The 20,673-nt window shown below is 33.7% G+C and overlaps 1 protein-coding gene across 1 annotated transcript; it reads left to right on the forward strand.

Annotated features, from left to right (window-relative positions):
- The first annotated feature begins 898 nt into the window (after positions 1–898).
- On the forward strand, positions 899–20,100 carry LOC138326004 (ran-binding protein 3-like). The gene is made up of 16 exons (XM_069272078.1): positions 899–951; positions 3,325–3,395; positions 3,710–3,746; positions 4,733–4,822; positions 5,152–5,214; positions 5,778–5,831; positions 6,289–6,393; positions 6,844–6,994; positions 9,045–9,138; positions 9,763–9,934; positions 10,158–10,276; positions 11,866–11,986; positions 12,270–12,409; positions 12,826–12,983; positions 13,167–13,249; positions 13,748–20,100. The coding sequence occupies exons 1-16, from the start codon at positions 933–935 to the stop codon at positions 13,801–13,803; spliced, it is 1,533 nt and encodes a 510-aa protein (XP_069128179.1). The 5' UTR covers positions 899–932; the 3' UTR covers positions 13,804–20,100.
- Positions 20,101–20,673: the final 573 nt, after the last annotated feature.

Genomic DNA, 20,673 nt, shown 5'->3' on the forward strand with positions numbered 1-20,673 from the left:
AGGAAAAGACGGACGTCAAACTGAATAGCAGAGTAAAAGACGGACGTCAAATTGAATAGCAGAGTAAAAGACGGACGTCAAATTGAGTAAAAGACGGAGAACTGAAAGCAGAGTAAAAGACGGACGTGAAACTGAATAGCAGTAAAAGACGAGTGAAACTGAACAGCAGAGGAAAAGACTGGCGTCGAACTGAATAACAGAATTAAAAGACAGTGTTAATGGCAATGAACAGTGTCAAGATATATCGGTCTGGGGGTTTTTTTGGTTTTTTTTTCATGATTATTTTGCAAAAAAAAAAAAAACTTAAAAAAACACCATATTTGAGTACGATATATGGTTAATCATTTTCCTTAAATTGTGGCATTTTTTTTGCCCAGAAAATGTGAATTCCAATGAATAATACGCATATTTTAATGTGTGTGTTTTTTTTAAAATTAGAAATATGATATAGTGAGGTATACGAAAATGCAAAAATTGTTCATTAGGCTAATATTTTCCCTATTTGTAAGATAAAGGTCGGTTCCCAAAGGCCCAATCCTTGGTCCAATTTTATTTATTGTCATTATCAACGAGACACTACATTTACAATATACACGTCTTTTAGTTCATGACTTGTGATAAACAACATTTTGATAAAGAATTTGAGAAAATAAAATAGTTATTGTTACTTTAACTAATATTTGGGGTCCTCTATCATTTTATTTTATTAATATTATTGTAATGTAAAACTATCTAAGCTCGCGTTTTTGTTATCACTTTTATTTATTTAATTTACTTATTTTTTAATTATGCCAAGTCTTGTAGTCTATAGTAGTACAAATAAATAAATCCGTTTTGAACACTGATCGGCCGCACGCAGTCTCACCATCTCGGATGCGTTTCAAAAAGTACGAAAGTAAGTCAAGTCACGTGACCAATGGCCAAAAACCAATATGGCGGATGTTTACACAGGTGAGCGCGAAAGTGTAAACTTTGTTTTTAAGATTTTTAAATGATATTAATCCCTGCTTACAAGACTGTCAGTGTCAGTATATAATACAGAAAGCATACATGAGAACAAATTATCACATTTGTGTGTATGTGCACGTGCAGTACACGAGTTCGAGTAGAACATCTACCGGCTCAACAACTCATTTGGTCTGAGAAATGTGCAGAGACGTCTGTGTTTATTTTGATTCAGATATCAACATCGCCCTTATTTACAAGTCTAGAAATACTTTGTAATTAGTAATTAAGTTAGCAAAATATAATATTTTACCAATATCCCGATATACGGGGCTTATTATCGTTCGAGAACTACACTGTATCTGATGTGTGCCAAATAAAGTCTTACCATTTCCTTCATCAAAACCACAGGCCTTATCATTATGAGCTTCCATACATACAGTGAAATAGTAATTAAAATAAGTTTGTTTGTAACGAGGGAAGAATGTTAGGAAAGTTATTGTCATTTAATTTGTTAGGTTAGTGGATAGAATTTGTTAGATGGATTCAAAACAAAGGAACTATACTGGAAAGGGGGGGGGGGGGGTGAACTGTGTATTGTAATGCAGTACTAGGCCTAGCATACCCATATCTTTCTGGTACTAGTTAGGCCTAACGTAACAGTATATAGTAGGCCTAACGTAACAGTATAATCATGGATCAAGGTTAATTAATGTACTCACCACCGAGGTATATAAAGCTAATTAATTCGTAATAAAGGTGAATTAATTCGTAATAAAGGTGAGTGTCTTCGCATTAAATAGCCCCATGGCATATTATTAACACTAGCTATATAATAGGTATTATAGTGGTATCCCACTATAAAATAGTAGCCGAGTTGAATCAGGACTGCTCTCTGACCTATAAATAGCTCCATTTTCAACATTTAACAATACATTTTGCTTAATAATCCACTAGGAACATTTTATTGTTGATGATCAAGACCTTAGATTTGGTCTTAGTACATGAAGTTAGACTGAGGTATAGGTCAGTCCCGTGGAACTTGATCACCTCGAAAATTTGCCACATTGATAGGCTGGAATCTTGTGGCTTTTCCATAAAGCAAATAAAGTGAATTTCTGCTGATAAATGATATAACCAGACTCTAATGATGTCTACTAATTCTTTCAGTCCCAAAGGAGTAGATATGATAGGAACAGTATTTGGCCTTAATTTTTCAGGCCGAAAAATATTTACTCTGATCCACATCAATTTCACATTAATAAATACTCTTATACTTGCCATTCATCAAAACATAACTTTTTATAACCATGTACACGATGTGCTCTATGACGTCATCAAATTGATGATTTTCCTCTTCTCCCCAAATTTTGCTAGAAATTCGTCATCTTTAGGTTAGAAAAGGCTTGAAATGGATTTGGCCACCACCATGGAGCAACTTTATATTTTGCAAGGATATGCGTAAATATACGATACACAACGTGTGAAAATCTCTTTCTGCTCCACAAAGGCGGCCACATTCATTTTTATAGAAAAACACTCAAAAAGTATGATTTTTCAAGGATTTTTGTGAAAAATGGCGGGAAACTGCATGTTGATGACGTCATAGTGAACATAATTGGCACATGCGGGATATTTTCAGGATGTAATGTGTTAGCAAATGTATTCAACTGTTATATGGCAAAATATGTTGTTCTTTACTGAAGAATTAATTTTCGGGCCATATTCGAGTCTTAACGTACCTTCTCCTTTATAGGTTTAACCGTTTTGCAAGAAATGATGATTGAAAACACCAGTAAATATGTCTATACAGGCCGCCATACCATTTGAATGCTACAGTATTATTATATTATTGACTAAAGTTACATATTGAAGCATCTCATTTAGACGTAAATTAACAAAGAATACTGACTTTGATTATATGTATATATGAAAAAGAGACATATATATATGTAATTACAACCAATCAAAGTTTGTTACTATTTATAATAATGCCAGTAGAAACACACCTGATGGATATATAGATCTAAATACATTTATATTTATCAGAGTTACTTCCCGTCATTTCTCTCCAATATAATACATGTATAATACAACTTACAGCTGTATATATTTTACATATGGGGGTGAAACAAAGGGAAGTAATAACGGATATGCATGTTTCTTGTAGATGTCACTTTATAATGTTGGTTCAGAACAACCAGAATTGCACTCAATCACATTGAACATGTAACAACATATTTTGAAATGAAATGTATATGTTTACGATGTATATCCATGTACTAACTCTATGATGATCACAATAAATGCTGGTGTACAAGGATTCTACCCTGGCTTTACAGCTAAATCTGTAGTGTCATTTTTTTTTGGTCTGTGCAGAGGCTAAAGGAGAACCACCAGAAGACAACACAGTTGAAGAAGAAAGCGGAGAGAAAAAACATTCAGAACAGGTACATGTATTACAATAATGTATATATAAATCAAAAATCTAAATATTTGATTCTAACAAAATTATTGCAAAGTACATACCCAAGCCAAATATATGTTCATACATGTATAGGGAACAAATAATAACTAAAGAAGAAACTGTGAATTAGGTTTCAGATGAACATTATATATTGAACGGATATTAAAATATATATAAATTCTTTTTCACAAATTTGATTTGAAACAAGATCATTTCTGTACATTCATACAAATATATAAAACATGAAATTGTTGATACATAATGAAAATGCCACACATTCTATTTGTCGTTATACAGGCATCTGTGGTAGACGACTCATCAAAAGTTTGGTCAAGTAAGTATGTGTAGTTGGTCGATGTCAGGGCTCTCGCTGGGGTGTTTTTGGAGCCGATTTTCAGACCCATTCCCAATGTAAAATACCCATGTTTTTTCGCAATTTCTCAAGCTGATGTTCACAATCACCTTTGTGAGGAAAAAATCAAAAGGAAAGGCTGAAAGAAAAAAAGCTTAAATATTTTACAAGATCGTCAAACTTCTAAAATACTTGTCCAAAAGTAAAACTGAAATGAATTGTTTTCAGTTGTTTTTGTTTTATTTGACAAATTATAATTTTCACAATTTGGTCGATACTGCAATGATTTTCACGATTCTGAAGGCCCCAGCCCCTATTCATACGAAAGTGAAAGAGAGCCCTGTTAGTATCTCACTACCAGGCAGAAGCCTGCCCCATTGAATTTTATTTCTGATAGTTCAAAAGTTATATCATGACACCAAACAAATGCTTGGCCATGTAAACTTATAGTCCATACCACCACAAACCAGACAAATTCCTGGTCAGATAAGACCAATGTCTGGTCAGCTAAACTTTATGGCTTTAATTCTATATTATATTTCTAAATTGAAAATAGATAAAATCACCTGTTCCTGTGAGCAGGATTTACTACTGACAGTAATGTTACAGTAACTGTTTGTGAGATTATCTTGACTAATTATTGTCTGTGGCAATTCTATTCCCAAGGGAGGTAACTTATGATGAATGGCTTGAGAGCACTATTATTAGAATTATTAATATGTAGCATTACTGCTATTTTACAGTGAACTGCCAGGTGATCTTGTAAACATCTGTAGTTGAACCAAATGTCCATGTCCATGTTATTTCAAATGTGTATGCATGATAGTAAATAGAATTTGTTTATTAATTTGCATAATAATTAAGTAGTAAACTCAAAAAAGTACCTTTACTTAGAGCTTTACTTATACATGCACTAACAGTGTGATTTAATGAAATATATCATTATGTAATTAAACATTATTTTACAGCAACTCCTCAGAATCCATTTGCACCTCGTCCCAGTTTAAAAACAGACATCGTTTCTACTGCCTCATATCATCAAAACTCTGCTCCTTCAGGTACAGAACTGCCAACAAGTCCGGTCTGGGTCTTATGGTTACACTAAATAAGCTATAAAAACTAGTGGTATTTAGTTCTACTGTGGTATACTCATGTATCTTTATTTTTCTGTTGGTCTCTTTGAAACTTAATTAAAGTGGGTTTTCCATGTAACATTTTGATTTATATGAAAGCTATTATTGTCTATTGTTGATTTAAGCATTGGTAATTTCACTCTTTTTCTTAATTGTATTGTTAATTGGTTAATTATGGTTTATAAGTGGGATAGATTTAATATATGTATTGTTTGATATTTCTTTACTAACATTATTGTGATGTTTTCTTCCAGTCCATTTAGCTCCAAGTAAATTTAGTGCCAATCAATCAGTTAAGAGAGAATCAGATTCAGAAGGTAAGCAAGAAACACAGACAAATATCAATCAGGATATATACTGGTTCATACATCTGTTCTAGCAGACAATATTCAGTCTAATGGACTGATTTATATACATGTCAGTTCAGGCAGATAATGTTTGTAAAATGGAATATATGCTAGTTGTTCATGTAAACAATATGGCAGAATTTTAAGGCAGACAGCATTCATAAAAAAAACCTCTTAGAAACATTGAAAAAGTGTATTTGCAATTGTCTATATTTCCATTCAGGCCAACAACATTCAGGACAAATTAAAGTTGTATGTTTCTGATCATACCCTCTTACAAACAATATAAGTGTTACACACCAAGATACTGCTGTGATGGACTGTAATTGTCCAAAGACACAGGCTATGATCTTTAGAACTGACAAAGCAGGAAATTTTGCAAAGAAAAGTTTTTAAAGATTTGAAATGTTTGAAATTGAAACTTTATTGAATTAGAAGAAGCCATGATGCTTTTCTTGTGAAATATTCTTTTATTCATAAGATTTAATCAATATAAAAAACTGGGTATCATCTATATATCTGTTCTGTTTCAGAAGAGAGAAGTACCTCGGATCAAAAGGCTTCCATACTGTTACCATCCAGACTAGGTACGGTTTATGTTCCCACCCCTAAACACACATTTGGACTCTTCAAATTCTGAAGATGGAACAGTTCATTATGAAATTTCGGGGGTGATGGAGTTAATTACATATACATGTAATTTGTGTAGATTTATATTCAAATGAATACTATTTGCATTTATAAATATCATCATATTAGTTTAAAGTAACCTCAAATATTACAAGATGCCTGCTTGAATGAGAAAATGATGAATCTCTTGGCGAAATTCTATGTCTTTGATATGTTGCATTTGTCTGCTAAAATAAGGAAAAGTAGCTGGTCTTCTTGATCTTGTTATATATGGCTGGTCTCTGTATTTAGATATATTTCTACATGGGAATCCTTTAATACTAGAGCTCATTCAACAGATTGTACATTGCTTAAAGTCTATAGGCGTTTTGAAATACATTTGTTTTGAAATAGATCCTAATCACTGTGTTTCAGGTATTCTAAATAAAGCTGACACCATGCCTAGTCCTTCAAAGTGTCTACTGCGACCTTCACCACTTGCTGTCCAAGTCGAGAGCATGAAACAGAAGGATGAGAATGGTGAGGAAACTTATGATGTGTATATTAAAGAATATATTGTATGTTTTAATACAACAGTGCCTTGCTTTGTAGCCTGAATGAAAATTTATAGTAGTGCTTCCAAAATCAAAATAATGCTATTGCACATAGTAATAGCTAATTTATACCAATGTGCAATAGGGTATGGATTTTCTCATTGAAAGAATTCAAGATGGATATTTTGGCCCCTAAAAAGGTAAAGGTTTGGGGTTCTAAAGAACATTGAATGGTTATAGTTCATGGAATCACTGGTGAATAGGATCAGTGAAGCAGGCCCTTTCTGTCAGCAGTTTTCTATTACTACTAGATGTGTCTGTTTTAATATCTATCTACAAAAATAAGATTATTTGTGAAATGAATGGATAGCATGCAGATTATAAAGGTTTGCTTCTCATCGTGTTCTGAGGTAAACTTGGTCCTTTATAACTATAGACACTGAACAGAAGGAGAAAGAGAACCAGGAGACAGTCAGTGGAGAGGATAGCCACAATAACGGCTGTGGTGACCAGGCCGCAGCACCTACTCGACCTGCTGGTTATACTGTAGAAAACTACTTCGCTGCTGCCATAGCTGGGGATGAAAAGTATGTAATAATCAACAGTGTTATAAAGTGTGTAATAATCCACAGTATTATGAAGTATGTAATAATCCACAGTGTTAGAAAGTATGTAATATTCCACCTTATTATGAAGTATTTTACCCAAAAAGAGACTACATTGTGATTGATTTACCACTCTTCATAAGTATTAACTTGAATAGATTTTTTAGGTCATCTGACCTGAAGGGTCCGGATGACCTATTGTCGTCATGTTTCGTCCGTCGTCGTCCGACGTCCGCCGTGCGTTAACTTTTCACATTTTGAACTTCATCTCAAGTTCTATCGGTGCGATTTGGCTGAAACTTGCATGAAATGATCCTGACATGGTCCCGACAAAGTGTTGTTATTTTTCGGGTCGATCCGAAATCCAAGATGGCCGCCACAGCCGCCATCTTGAAAACACATTTTGAACTTCTTCTCAAGTTCTACCAGTGCGATTTGGCTGAAACTTGCATGAAATGATCCTGACATGGTCCCGACAAAGTGTTGTTATTTTCAGGTCGATCCGAAATCCAAGATGGCCGCCACAGCCGCCATCTTGAAAACACATTTTGAACTTCTTCTCAAGCTCTACCGGTGCGATTTGGCTGAAACTTGCATGGAATGATCCTGACATGGTCCAGACAAAGTGTTGTTATTTTTCGGGTCGATCCGAAATCCAAGATGGCCGCCACAGCCGCCATCTTGAAAACACATTTTGAACTTCTTCTCAAGTTCTACCAGTGCGATTTGGCTGAAACTTGCATGAAATGATTCTGACATAGTCATGAAGAAGTGTTGTTATTTTTCGGGTCGATCCGAAATCCAAGATGGCCGCCATAGCCGCCATCTTGAAAACACATTTTGAACTTCATCTCAAGTTCTATCGGTGCGATTTGGCTGAAACTTGCATGAAATGATCCTGACATGGTCCCGACAAAGTGTTGTTATTTTTCGGGTCGATCCGAAATCCAAGATGGCCGCCACAGCCGCCATCTTGAAAACACATTTTGAACTTCTTCTCAAGTTCTACCAGTGCGATTTGGCTGAAACTTGCATGAAATGATTCTGACATAGTCATGAAGAAGTGTTGTTATTTTTCGGGTCGATCCGAAATCCAAGATGGCCGCCACAGCCGCCATCTTGAAAACACATTTTGAACTTCTTCTCAAGTTCTACCGGTGCGATTTGGCTGAAACTTGCATGAAATGATCTTGACATGGTCCAGACAAAGTGTTGTTGGGTTGATCCGAAATCCAAGATGGCCGCCACCGCCGCCATCTTGAAAACACATTTTGAACTTCTTCTCAAGTTCCACTGGTGCAATTTGGCTGAAACGTGCATGAAATGATCCTGACATGGTCCTGACAAAATGTTATAACATCTCTGGTTGATCCCACATCGAAGATGGCTACCATGACACTATATCTAATTTATTTCCTATATGATTATTGCCAAGGTAGTCAGATGACCGTTAAGGCCCTTGGGCCTCTTGTTATGTTATGGAGATATAACAAAAAAATGTTAGTGTACTCTAAATAAACCGCTTCTTTATGATGAGAGTACACTCAGATTTTTGTGTTATATCTCCATAATATAAAAAATATATTCAAATTAATCCTTATAATTCAATTTACTAAAAAGATAATCTATTCAATATTAAAAATTCATTTTGGGACTCTTTTGTCTATGAAATCATTATGCCATCATCTCACTCAGCCAATCAGAAGCAACGTTATAAACGGCGACGCCATTTTTTCCTTTATGGGCTGATAAAGTAAAATTTTAAGCCAATGAAAATGCTTGTAACAAGCAAAATTGAATAATTAAACAATAAACAGGCGTACCGCTTCCCATATAGGGAGAGCCTGCCTTATTTATCATAACTGCTAATAGAAATCATTTAGCAATGTAAAGCCATCAGGTCCAACAAAAAGGTTTTTATCCCAAGAAAAGTGCAATATTTCTCAGTCTTCAGGTGATAGGCAGTCTTACAATAGTTTGCGGTCACTGTTGAGCTTTTTCCTCTTTATCACTTTGAGATTATTTTTTACAGAGTAACAGACTCTACAACTGATGCAGGCAGTGGTGTTGCTGCTGCTGCCTCCGCAGAATTCATATTTGGTCAAAACCTCACAGACCGTGTGACAGTATGTATCTATTCTCATTTGCTTAAATAGACAGGAACAATCCATATGTATCATTATATACATGTAGTAATGCACACAGATGTCTTGACACTTAACCACAAATCTGATGCACAGTGGTAGTATACTGATTTAGTGATCAAATGCTTGCTAGTTTGATTTTCATCAGTGGCACTTTGTTGCATCTTTAAACAGGTGCTACTACTGTTCTTGTTTTAGCCTGTGTGTCAGGATTGTTATATTTTAATTGTTAGCACTGAAATACCAATCTTAATATATACTCATGAGAGCATTGAGAAAATATTGGTTTAATTGTGCAAAAGGCCCAATAGCTACAGATATCAGTTAAGCTATGGTAGAGAATCAAGAGTCAGATTTTTATATCATGGTGATTTTCAGTATACAGCAATATCATATATTTTTATTACAGATTTATGTGACTTGCCTAGATGAGTCCGGGACTCATGATTTTCCCCTCTATATTATTTCTTTGTATGGGGGACTCATAAAAATTTGAAAATACATGTTCTGGACTCGCCTTTAAAAATCCTACATCATTTGCATTTAATAATATATGTACAGGCTATTGTGTTCACCATATCAACTTCAGAATAAACATTGTTTTAGGGAATACAGACATCATCTAGTAACAAAACTTCACCTACATCAGATGGTGGGTTTGTTTTTGGTACAAATCTAGCAGAACGTGTAATGAAGGCAGAAGGTTCCGATAAGAAAGCTGACCAGAATCAATTAGAATCCGACGATGAATCAGAATTATCAAAATCTACAGGTTTAGGTAAGATTGCTTAATGCTTTCAGATTTATGCGTAGATGTGCATTTAGGTTTTAATTACCATGGTAACATGTCACAATACACAGGTTTTGTTAAATGGCCATAGTTTTGGGATCAATTTTGTTTATACCGTGGAAAGGTACTAATGGAACATTTATTTTCTGAAATCAACACAACATTACCAGGTCCATTATTATTTAACATAAATTGACACTTTCCATTTTAGAAAAAGCTAGAACATTGGAAGAATCTGCAAGAGAGTTTCAAGCCAAGCATGAGCGACGGCTAGAATACAAAGAAGTAGAGGTGAAAACTGGAGAGGAGGATGAATCTAATGTATTACAGGTAAGCTAATAATCTTATGTATTACGGGTAAGCTGAAAATTTAATGTATTACAGGTAAGCTAAAAATCTAATGTATTACGGGTAAGCTAAAAATCTTATGTATTACGGGTAAGCTAAAAAAATGTATTACAGGTAAGCTAAAAATCTAATGTATTACAGGTAAGCTAAAAATCTAATGTATTACAGGTAAGCTAAAAATCTTATGTATTACAGGTAAGCTAAAAATCTAATGTATTACAGGTAAGCTAAAAAATGTATTACAGGTAAGCTAAAAATCTAATGTATTACATGTAAGCAAAAAATCTAATGTATTACATGTAAGCAAAAAATCTAATGTATTACAGGTAAGCTAAAAATCTAATGTATTACAGGTAAGCTAAAAATCTAATGTATTACGGGTAAGCTAAAAATCTTATGTATTACGGGTAAGCTAAAAAAATGTATTACAGGTAAGCTAAAAATCTAATGTATTACAGGTAAGCTAAAAATCTAATGTATTACAGGTAAGCTAAAAATCTTATGTATTACAGGTAAGCTAAAAATCTAATGTATTACAGGTAAGCTAAAAAATGTATTACAGGTAAGCTAAAAATCTAATGTATTACATGTAAGCAAAAAATCTAATGTATTACATGTAAGCAAAGAATCTAATGTATTACAGGTAAGCTAAAATTCTAATGTATTACAGGTAAGCTAAAAATCTAATGTATTACGGGTAAGCTAAAAATCTTATGTATTACGGGTAAGCTAAAAAATGTATTACAGGTAAGCTAAAAATCTAATGTATTACAGGTAAGCTAAAAATCATATGTATTGCAGGTAAGCTAAAAATCTTATGTATTACAGGTAAGCTAAAAATCTAATGTATTACAGGTAAGCTAAAAAAATGTATTACAGGTAAGCTAAAAATCTAATGTATTACATGTAAGCAAAAAATCTAATGTATTACAGGTAAGCTAAAAATCTAATGTATTATAAGGTAAGCTAAAAAAAATGTATTACAGGTAAGCTAAAAATCTAATGTATTACAGGTAAGCTTAAACACTAATGTAATACTGCTAAGTTAAAAATCTAGTGTATTACAGGTAAGCTAAAACACTAATGTATTACAGGTAAGCTAAAACACTATTGTATTACAGGTAAGCTAAAACACTAATGTATTACAGGTAAGCTAAAACTCTAATGTATTATAAAAGGGCAGAAACTCTTGTGAATCAGAGATGAATCTAATGTATTACTAGAAATTGTCATTGGACAATTTGATGGGCTTTTCACCAACAAGGATTTTCTGTCAAGGTCAATCATATTAACAAACTTAATAGGAATGTATTTCAGAATGTTACATGCATAATATTAGGCCTCTAGGCCTTCTAGATATTCACAAGAAGTCATTCTTTGTTCTTTTGTTAAAAGACAATAAAATGAACAAATATGTATACTAGCTCTCTTTATTTTATCTTCAGAGATAGATACCTAGATTTTTTTATCTTTGTGGAAGACTGGAAACCTAGCATTGAAATTTTGTTTCTTTTATTTTCGACTTCAAAACACAATTTTTAGGCTTATCTAAAATATTTCTATTTTTTCAGTCTACTGGTAAATTGTTTGTATTTGATGGCCACAACCAAACCTGGATAGAACGAGGACGAGGTTTATTGCGAATAAATGATCAGAGTTCATCAGGCTCATCAGAGTTCCAGTCACGACTTGGTATGTTCTCTTTCTTTTTCCACAGTTTTCAAACTTTACATTTCTTCTTTAGGGTATAGAAATGGAATAAAAAAATTTGCATTTTTCCTACAGAACAGTAACAATTATAAACTGGATATAACTACTCTTTTGATAATCTCCAGTTATCCCTTAAAGTGTTATGTCTTCTCTCTAATGGACAGGAACGTAGAGAATGCAATGAATTTTATAAATATTAAGTTATTACATTGTGACTAGCCTAATCATCCTGTGGGCGTTGATTGTTGAACCCTTTTGTGTGCAGTGATGAGAACACAGGGAAGTCTCAGAGTGATACTCAACACTAAGATATGGCCTGGTATGACCATCGAGAGGGCTAGTCAGAAAAGTCTGCGTATCACCGCCACCGACGGAGAAGATGGCGTCCGAGTGTTCCTTATTATTGTAAGTTATCCCCTTACTGAGTGATTTGAAAGGACTACTTCTGTATTATCTCTGTAGGTAGAATTATTTCTGTAGGTAGGAAGGGAGACCTTTCTCCTGATAAATCCGCATTCATCAGTTATTATAACATATTTAGACTTGTGTGTAGATTGATGTTCAAAGTCTTGTTGGATAGTTTATCCAACAGGAATTTTAACATCGGTCTATACAAATAAAAAATTTATTGTAAAAAGTGATAAAATAACAGCCATTTGTTGGGTTACAAGAACTTCTACATGAACAATACTATCAATCCTGAAGAATAATTAAGAAAAATATACAATATAATTAAAATATTTTGTACAGAGAATAATTGTACTATCGTTATGGATATTGCATTTATGCCCTGGTTACATATTTGACCTTCCTTTTGATAGACTAGTCCCAAAGATTGTGAGAATATTTTACGAGCCGTCGACTGGCGAATACAACAACTTAGAATGCGAGAAGAGCAAATAAAAGACAACAAGGGGACAGAAAAACGGAAAGCTGACTCGGATTCGGCCGCTGAGGAATCAAGCTGTAAAAAACCTAGGTACAGTTAAAACGTTTTAATCAAAAGAAGGGAATGACTTCAATCTCTTCAAATTTATCCCTTAACAGAATGACAGCATGCTCACACAGTGTCCCATGAGACTCTAGACTCTGCAGAACAGTGGTCGCTTTATATAAAGGACATACAGTACATACACTATACTAAGTTTATTTCTTTTCTCAGGTCTTCTGATGATACAATAACAACACCCTGTAATACGAAGCGAGAAGAGTCGGACAGCAGTGTATTGGATCCAGAAACAGATGGTAGGTTATTGTGGTCCGTGGATAGCACTTATTTGGTAGGTTATTGTGATCCGTGGATAGCACTTATTTGGTAACTTGGTCCAAAGAACTAAGGCAAACTTTGGTCTCTATCGTGATATTGTCCGTCAGTCATGGTCAAATGTTTGTTTGTCTCTACTTTGACATTTAGTTGTCCGTCAGTCACTGTCAAACTGTCTGTCAACAGTTCTTCGACTACTTTTCAATGACCAAAGGACCTATAATAGTAATATTTAGCCAGTAGGTACCTGGGACATAGAAATCAGACATTAATAGGACTATGTAATCATTTGATGTTATGAAATTTCTAGTTTTCTCTAGTAGAATAAGGAAAAAAAACTAATTTACTCCCTCACTCCTCTTCCATCATGAAATAGGGTGTGTATAGTATATAGTGTTACTAATGGCTGTCTCGTATCTTCTAGTTGTGTACTGTCCACCTTTGATATATCTAGTTTAAAGATCTATTTTCTTTTGCAGTGTCATCAGAAAGCTGCACATCATCGTCATTAACAGTGAAATCAGAGTCGGACTGAGACTTTTAAAATACCTTGAATTCATGAATTTGGAGCAGGGCAAGTCCCCAAGACATTTACAGAATGGAAAACCTGTGAATTAAGGCCCGAGACAGTAGAACAAGTATTGCAGACTTTTGTGGAACAGAAAACCAGTGAAATGTGACAAAGTGACAAGTTTTACAAACAGTCCTATGTCTACAGCAGTTAGACAGAAATCTTGACACCTGTCTTTCATACAAATGTTTGTTGATTGTTCAGATCATATTTCATTACTGTCATTATACAATACTCTAAAACCTGTCTCCATAAATATATATAGAAGTTTCTGGATGTGGTATCGTAGCTCAAAGATTGAAAAAATTGATTTAAGATTTAATTTAAAAGTGAGAAATATTATGATTTCAAAACCTTATGTTTCAAACTTGATCTGACATTTAGAGTACATTGTATTATTATTATTTTTTTTTTTTCAAATGACTGGAAGTGCTATATATAAAATGTTTGTGAATAATTTCCAAAAATCTTGGTTATTTTAAGGGCTGTTCCAGCAAAACATATATGGTAGGGGGGGGGGGGGGGGAAGGCACTTTGAAATTGGGAGACTCATCGATAGAAGCAATTTTCAATTTTGTTGACCCCCACACATATCTATTTTTTTGTGAACGAGATTATGGCATAGAAGCGTTTTAATTTTTATTTTGCTCCAACATCTTTTTGGATTTACATATTTTGATTTCTAGCATCATTTAAGAGTCCCAGGACAAAATTGCACTGTATATGGCGCAGTGAACTATTGTTTGTTGTGCTTAATCTATTAATTAACTGAAAGGTACAATCCTTGTAGAACCAGCGGAAATTCTACTAAAGATACCGAAGTGCTTCACAAGCGTAATGCAAGAGTAGACATCTGGACATTCACACTTAAGCTTGTGAACTGACACTTTTTCCTTAACTTATTACACTGTACCAGAGAATTTGAATAAAGATATGTTGATGACAACAGTATTTTGCCCAAACTAATCCATCGTTTCTCTGTACCATTGACAAGTTTGAATGAATATAATGTTTTAGATAAATGTTCTGTCATTATTATTTCAAAACACCCAGAAAATAAAATAATTGTTTTTTATTTAAGATGAACAACACCTTATTATTGTCAGAAATTAAAATTTTTCTCAACAGTTATTTTTGTAGTCAGGATGACTGACAGCAACATTATAAAACACAAATTTTGCATTTTATTTCAAAAAGTGCTTCAGATAGACCCCCCACAGAAGAGATTTTATTGGAATGTCACCCTGGCACTGAAGTGGTTTTATTTTGAACCCACCATGGCACATACTAATTTTTAAAGTGCCTTACATGGGTGCCATATATGTTTTGCTGGGACAGCCCTAAGGAAATAATGAGTCCTCTTACCACCCTTCACTGACATTTTTGAACACTATATAGATTCTCTTCATGTCAACTGTCATCAGGGCATGATATTGAAATATTGTTTTTACACAAAGTCATGTTACCAAGGAAATGCTATATTTTTTTGTCATTAAAAAAAAATAGGAAATATAGGTATGTGTTTTCTATGAAAACCTCATTGCAGTTAGAGTTAGTTTGATCTGCTATCTGGCCGTAGTGTATCAGTGCTGTAAGTCACCGACATATTATCTCATTAATTATGTATCAAAAATCTTGTTAATGATGATTTAATACTTTAGTAGCTACCTGTTACAAATATTATCAAGTAATATTAATTAAAATGTCACAAAAGTCATTAAAAAATGGCAGTTGAGGGTTTAATATGTACATGTACAGCGTGTTTACAAGTGGTTTACAGAACTTTGAATTTCAATACCACAATGGCATGATTTGATTTACCTCTAATTATAATTATATGATAAATGTGTTAGCAGAAGTTGGACTTGTGTTCAGACTGTCTTTTGAGTCCAGGGAATGTTTTCAAGAAGACAAATGTTCAATATTAAGTGTCAAATGATGTTAAAAGGGGAATATGTATTGCCAGATTCCAAAGCATTTCCAATGCAAACATCTTTGATGTGACCCAGCTGATAATTATCAATACAGTAAAATGTTGGAAAGATTTGTAAATCTAACAATCAATAATTGTTGGCATGGTTCATTGGATAATTAGTTTAATATTCTAAATTTCTAATTGTCCATCTCTTTGTCACAGTTATAATGGTCCAAAAGATTCTGGCCACTTGATAGAATGACTTTCCTACTACAAGGCAGATTTTGATATATTATTGAACACTGAAGTGAATTAATAGTAAAATCCGCTGGAATTCTCCATTTTAACCACTTTGCTCTCTATGATAAGTACTAGATGATATAACATCCATGCAGGGTGCCCCTGTGCTTGTTGTTCAGAACACAGCTTTTATGTAGGCCTTATGTGATATCTACATATACATTTCTCAGATCCTATATAAAGTAAAGATCTAAAATCTGTTTACCTGCATGTCATGTGTTTGCGAGCATAATGTAAAATATTTTTGAGAGAAACTGATTAGAGTTTCGCTAAAAAATAATTCCATAAGGGGAGATAACTCTAATATACAAAGATTTAATTATCCATGTATACCGGTATCCCTTTTCCCGTCGTGTCCTGTGGTGTCCAGATTTCATAGGAAGGTGAGAGTATAAAGATTTTACATTTCTAGTCTTTAGTCTGAACTAATGTTACTTTTGGATTGTCACTCTATAAAGGAATTTCTATCAAACAGTCCTAAATTAAACAAAATTAAATCTGGGTGACGAGAAGTCTAGAACAGACTGGATGGCTTAATGGCCTATTACAACTCTATATCTTGAAATTAACAAAAAATAGCTACCGTACATTACCTTTCATAGCTATCACATATTAAATTTTGTGATTTGCATTTCAAAACAAGTTTGCAGAGATTAACATGGGTCATGGAATTAGCAAAAGTGATTTAGTTTACTGTAATATGTGAGTTGCTTTGAAAAGTGAGATAATTTACACTGAGGGGCATTACTTGCAGTGGTCAGTCAGTTGTCCAAAGCATTTTCCTGAAATGGGGTTTGATCATCTTTAATTAGGTTTTCTGACTAGAAACATAAATTCCTGATCAAATTTATTTGCATCATGTAATCATGCTAACACCTCATTATCTCATTATGTAAAATGAACATGGATTTAAATTGTTGTAAAAATGGTAACATTACAGTAAGTAATTTTTAATTGTAACGGAACACTAATTTAGATATCTTCGTCGTTGGAGAGGATTAACATGGTATTTTGTAGATACTATTTATTCAGTATTACATCCTAATTTGTTTTCTATTTTAGTTTTTAAGTAGTTGAACCTCATGCATTATAACACATAGCAACTTGATAAAATGATTTGCAATATCAATGTTAAGTTTTGAAGTTAACCACAACCATAGAAATATTTCTGTTGAATGATTTGTACAAGTCTGAGTGAAAAAGATTTATTTGAATGAAGCTGTGGTATAGAATCATTTTTGGATTATGTGATCGAATCAGCAATGACTGGGTAAAAAGTGCTGAATAGAGAAATAAATTTGAGGAATACCAGTATGTTAAGAACAGGTATACTTATAAATCTGTAATTGACCAGGAGACATATCTTCCTCAGAGTCTGAGAGAGGAGTGTGTATCAGATTCTAGGTGTTCAGAGTATGTACATGTATTGCCACTGGCGATCAAAGTTAGCATTGCTAGATAATATTTACCAATAACAAGTCAATTGGTACATTTTGACTCGCTGTAGAAGGAGCAAATTCCGCTCTGATAGAGTGAACAGATTCTTGACAACATTAGTTTGACTAATTGTTGTAGATCTTACAAGGTCTAGTTTGGGTATTACTAAGCATTTGTTTAAAATCATAAGAACTCTGGAAATATTTAATGGATTATATTTTTACTAAAACACACAAGTGAATCTATTTCTTATTGTACCTGGTAGATTCGCTCCCACCAGTTTAACATTTCATTGTAATCCCCATTGGTTGGTCACTATTAATTCTGTAGTCACATCCTAATACATTTATATTGCTCTTACGGTCATTGAAAGGTACAGAAGTTTGTACCTTACAGTCACTGTGTTAACATCTTATATCTCATTGTTGTGAAAGGTTCATGTTAAGAGGACTTGAGTTTAAGTATCCTGATTTTCAGTTGTACCATGGTATGTGGCTAATTAGGTTCTGACCTGTCGACCTCTTGTATTGGGTTACAGAAGAAATACTGTGTGTTCAGAACTTTCTTACCTGTGGAAGATTCAAAGAAACCCTGGTGAATTCTAGCCACAATATAGTACCTCTCGGCTAGAGAGATCTTCTCTTAAGCCTGACTTGTCGATTGTTAGACCTAATAGATATATAGAGGTCCAGAGTCTGGTTCTGATTTCTCAGAACAGAAGTGCAGACTTAAGTCAAAAAATTGAGTTTTCTCCTTATGTTACTTATATGGAAAAAAAAGACTTAATTAGGTCAGTTTTTGACTTTCAAGAAATCAGTGCCTGATTCAATATCGAGGCAGTAGTAAAATCTCATGTAAAACTATTTGGTCTGCTACATAATGTACAGAGATAAAAAGGGCGTTTAGTTTTAGCATAGTCTGATATGTGGTATCCTGCTGAATTTACTAAAAAAAATAAAAACAAAAATGACAAGCAATAATTTGATATAAGCATGTGTTTTTGAGGTTTTGTTTATTATGAAATTAATATAGCTATTTTCTTTTTGTTGTTGTCATTCAAACGTTTGTACCAGTTTGTCCAGAATCGGTTTATGAAAAGATTTTGGAAGGATTTTGGTTAATTCTTGTTTTTAGCCTTATTTTCCTGACAAAGATTGATTGTACTGCTTCTGGGTACTGAAAAACAGTTGGATGAGTACTTAATTTGTTTAAATTCCATACAACATACAGATTGTTGAGGTCAGTTGAGTTTGATTGGTCGTTGCCAGGGTATTGAGTTCAGTAGTATACATCAGTTAGAAATATAACAAACTCCTCTAAATGACACTCTTAAAGCCATTAACACGATTGTCTCATATTTATTAAAACAAGAAGGGAAAAAAGAGGAAATTAAGTCTATCATTGTATGATTGCATTAATCACACTTAATCTAGGCCAAGCATTATTAATTCATTATTACTATACTATGCTACATCCTATTTCGTGAATTATTATATCTTGAATAATTTAAGTTGATCAGAATTCTTATAAAGATGTGTTGCCATGAAAAGTTTTGTCTTAAGACATGGTGTATTAAAACTGTAAATTGGGTTTAATCGTAACTTAAAAAGTTTAATTGCTATGCATGAAAGTTTGAATTATGTTGTCACAAGTTTGTGTGCAGTGATCTGTTAAAATTCTTTGTTGTCCTAAACATTGAGTACCACACAAAATAAATGTGCAAGTTTGCAGTATATTCAGATTATAAGATTCCTACAGTAAAGTATTTCGGTCAATGCTCATGCTTACATACTCAGATGTAAAGTGTATTTGAGACTTTGGCTATATACAATATGGGTGATTTATTTTACCTTAGTATTTAATAGAACTGAATGATACTGTAAGTAAATTCCATTTTTTAAGATACACTCTTCAGCATTTTTCAATGGTGTATATGATATCAGTCTTTTATTTGAAAAGAATGATTATAAACATCTCTATTGCTTCTATTTAAATCTATATTACAGTGTAACCTGCCCAACTGGTCTTTGTTTAAATTAATCCTGATTCCTGTCTATTACGATTTAACTGTATGACATCTTCATTCTAATTATAATAATTAAATCTGGATAATCCAGAAACCTTCCTATACCGGCCAAATATGCTGGTCCCGACGACATGCGGTTAAGACAAGTTATACTGTACATATTACTGTTGGGCAGGGTACACACAACAGTCTGATGGTATATCTCGTGCCATCTGAAATTTTTATTTTATTAAATAGATTTAAAACAAAACAAATCAGAAGTTCACTACAATTATGTGTTTTTGATGTGCAAGAGAAACAAAGACATTCAGAAGTTTGTCAAAGTTTTTAAGTTTTCTTCATTGCACTGTTCATCCTGTAGTATATAACATTGAGTTGGTACAGAGTATAGGTTCTAACGACGTGGTGAAACAGATACCACATGTGGGACACATCACGGTTGTGGTGACACACCCAAGTTTCCCCACACGAGAAATATGCTTACTAAGTGTATACCATTAGTGCTATGTACACATTGGCCAGGTTATTATATAAAGTCATTTCTGTATTTTCTGAAATTTGGTCATTAAAACATTGAAGTATCCGTACAAATTTTTGTTTTATTTTAGACCAACTATCCTCTGACTGCAGTATCAGAAATGATATACCTTACACTGTAATACTATATTTCTGTGTTCTATTTGTCAAAATGCTTGATGCAGTGAAGTTTTTATTTTAGCAACATTCACTAAAAGATGATGGCACTAATTATATTTTTAGTTGTCATTACGTAGTAGGAGCAGCATGGCCAGATCTTGGTTTGAGCTAAGACCCTCAGGACAATAGCTGAATGCAATATCATTATGAGCAACCTCCTCGACGGCAATTGTTTCAACAGAGAGCAATTATTAGGTTATCTGACCTATTGTCATCATGCATCATCCATCGTCATGCACTGCGTAAACTTTTCATTCAAACGACTTCTTCTCAAGAAGCGAATGGCCCCGGGTACTCATATTAGGCCTGTGGCATGCTGAGACAAAGGGCTACCAAGTTAGTTCAAATGAATGATCTTGATCTTCATTCAAGGACACAGGGGTCAAATAGGCTTAAATCTTTAAATTACTTCTTGTGAATAACTAAGAGTCCTAAAGACCTGATATTGGGTCTGTGACAT

This window comes from Argopecten irradians, chromosome 6 (assembly GCF_041381155.1).
Source record: "Argopecten irradians isolate NY chromosome 6, Ai_NY, whole genome shotgun sequence".
NCBI lineage: Eukaryota > Metazoa > Mollusca > Bivalvia > Pectinida > Pectinidae > Argopecten > Argopecten irradians.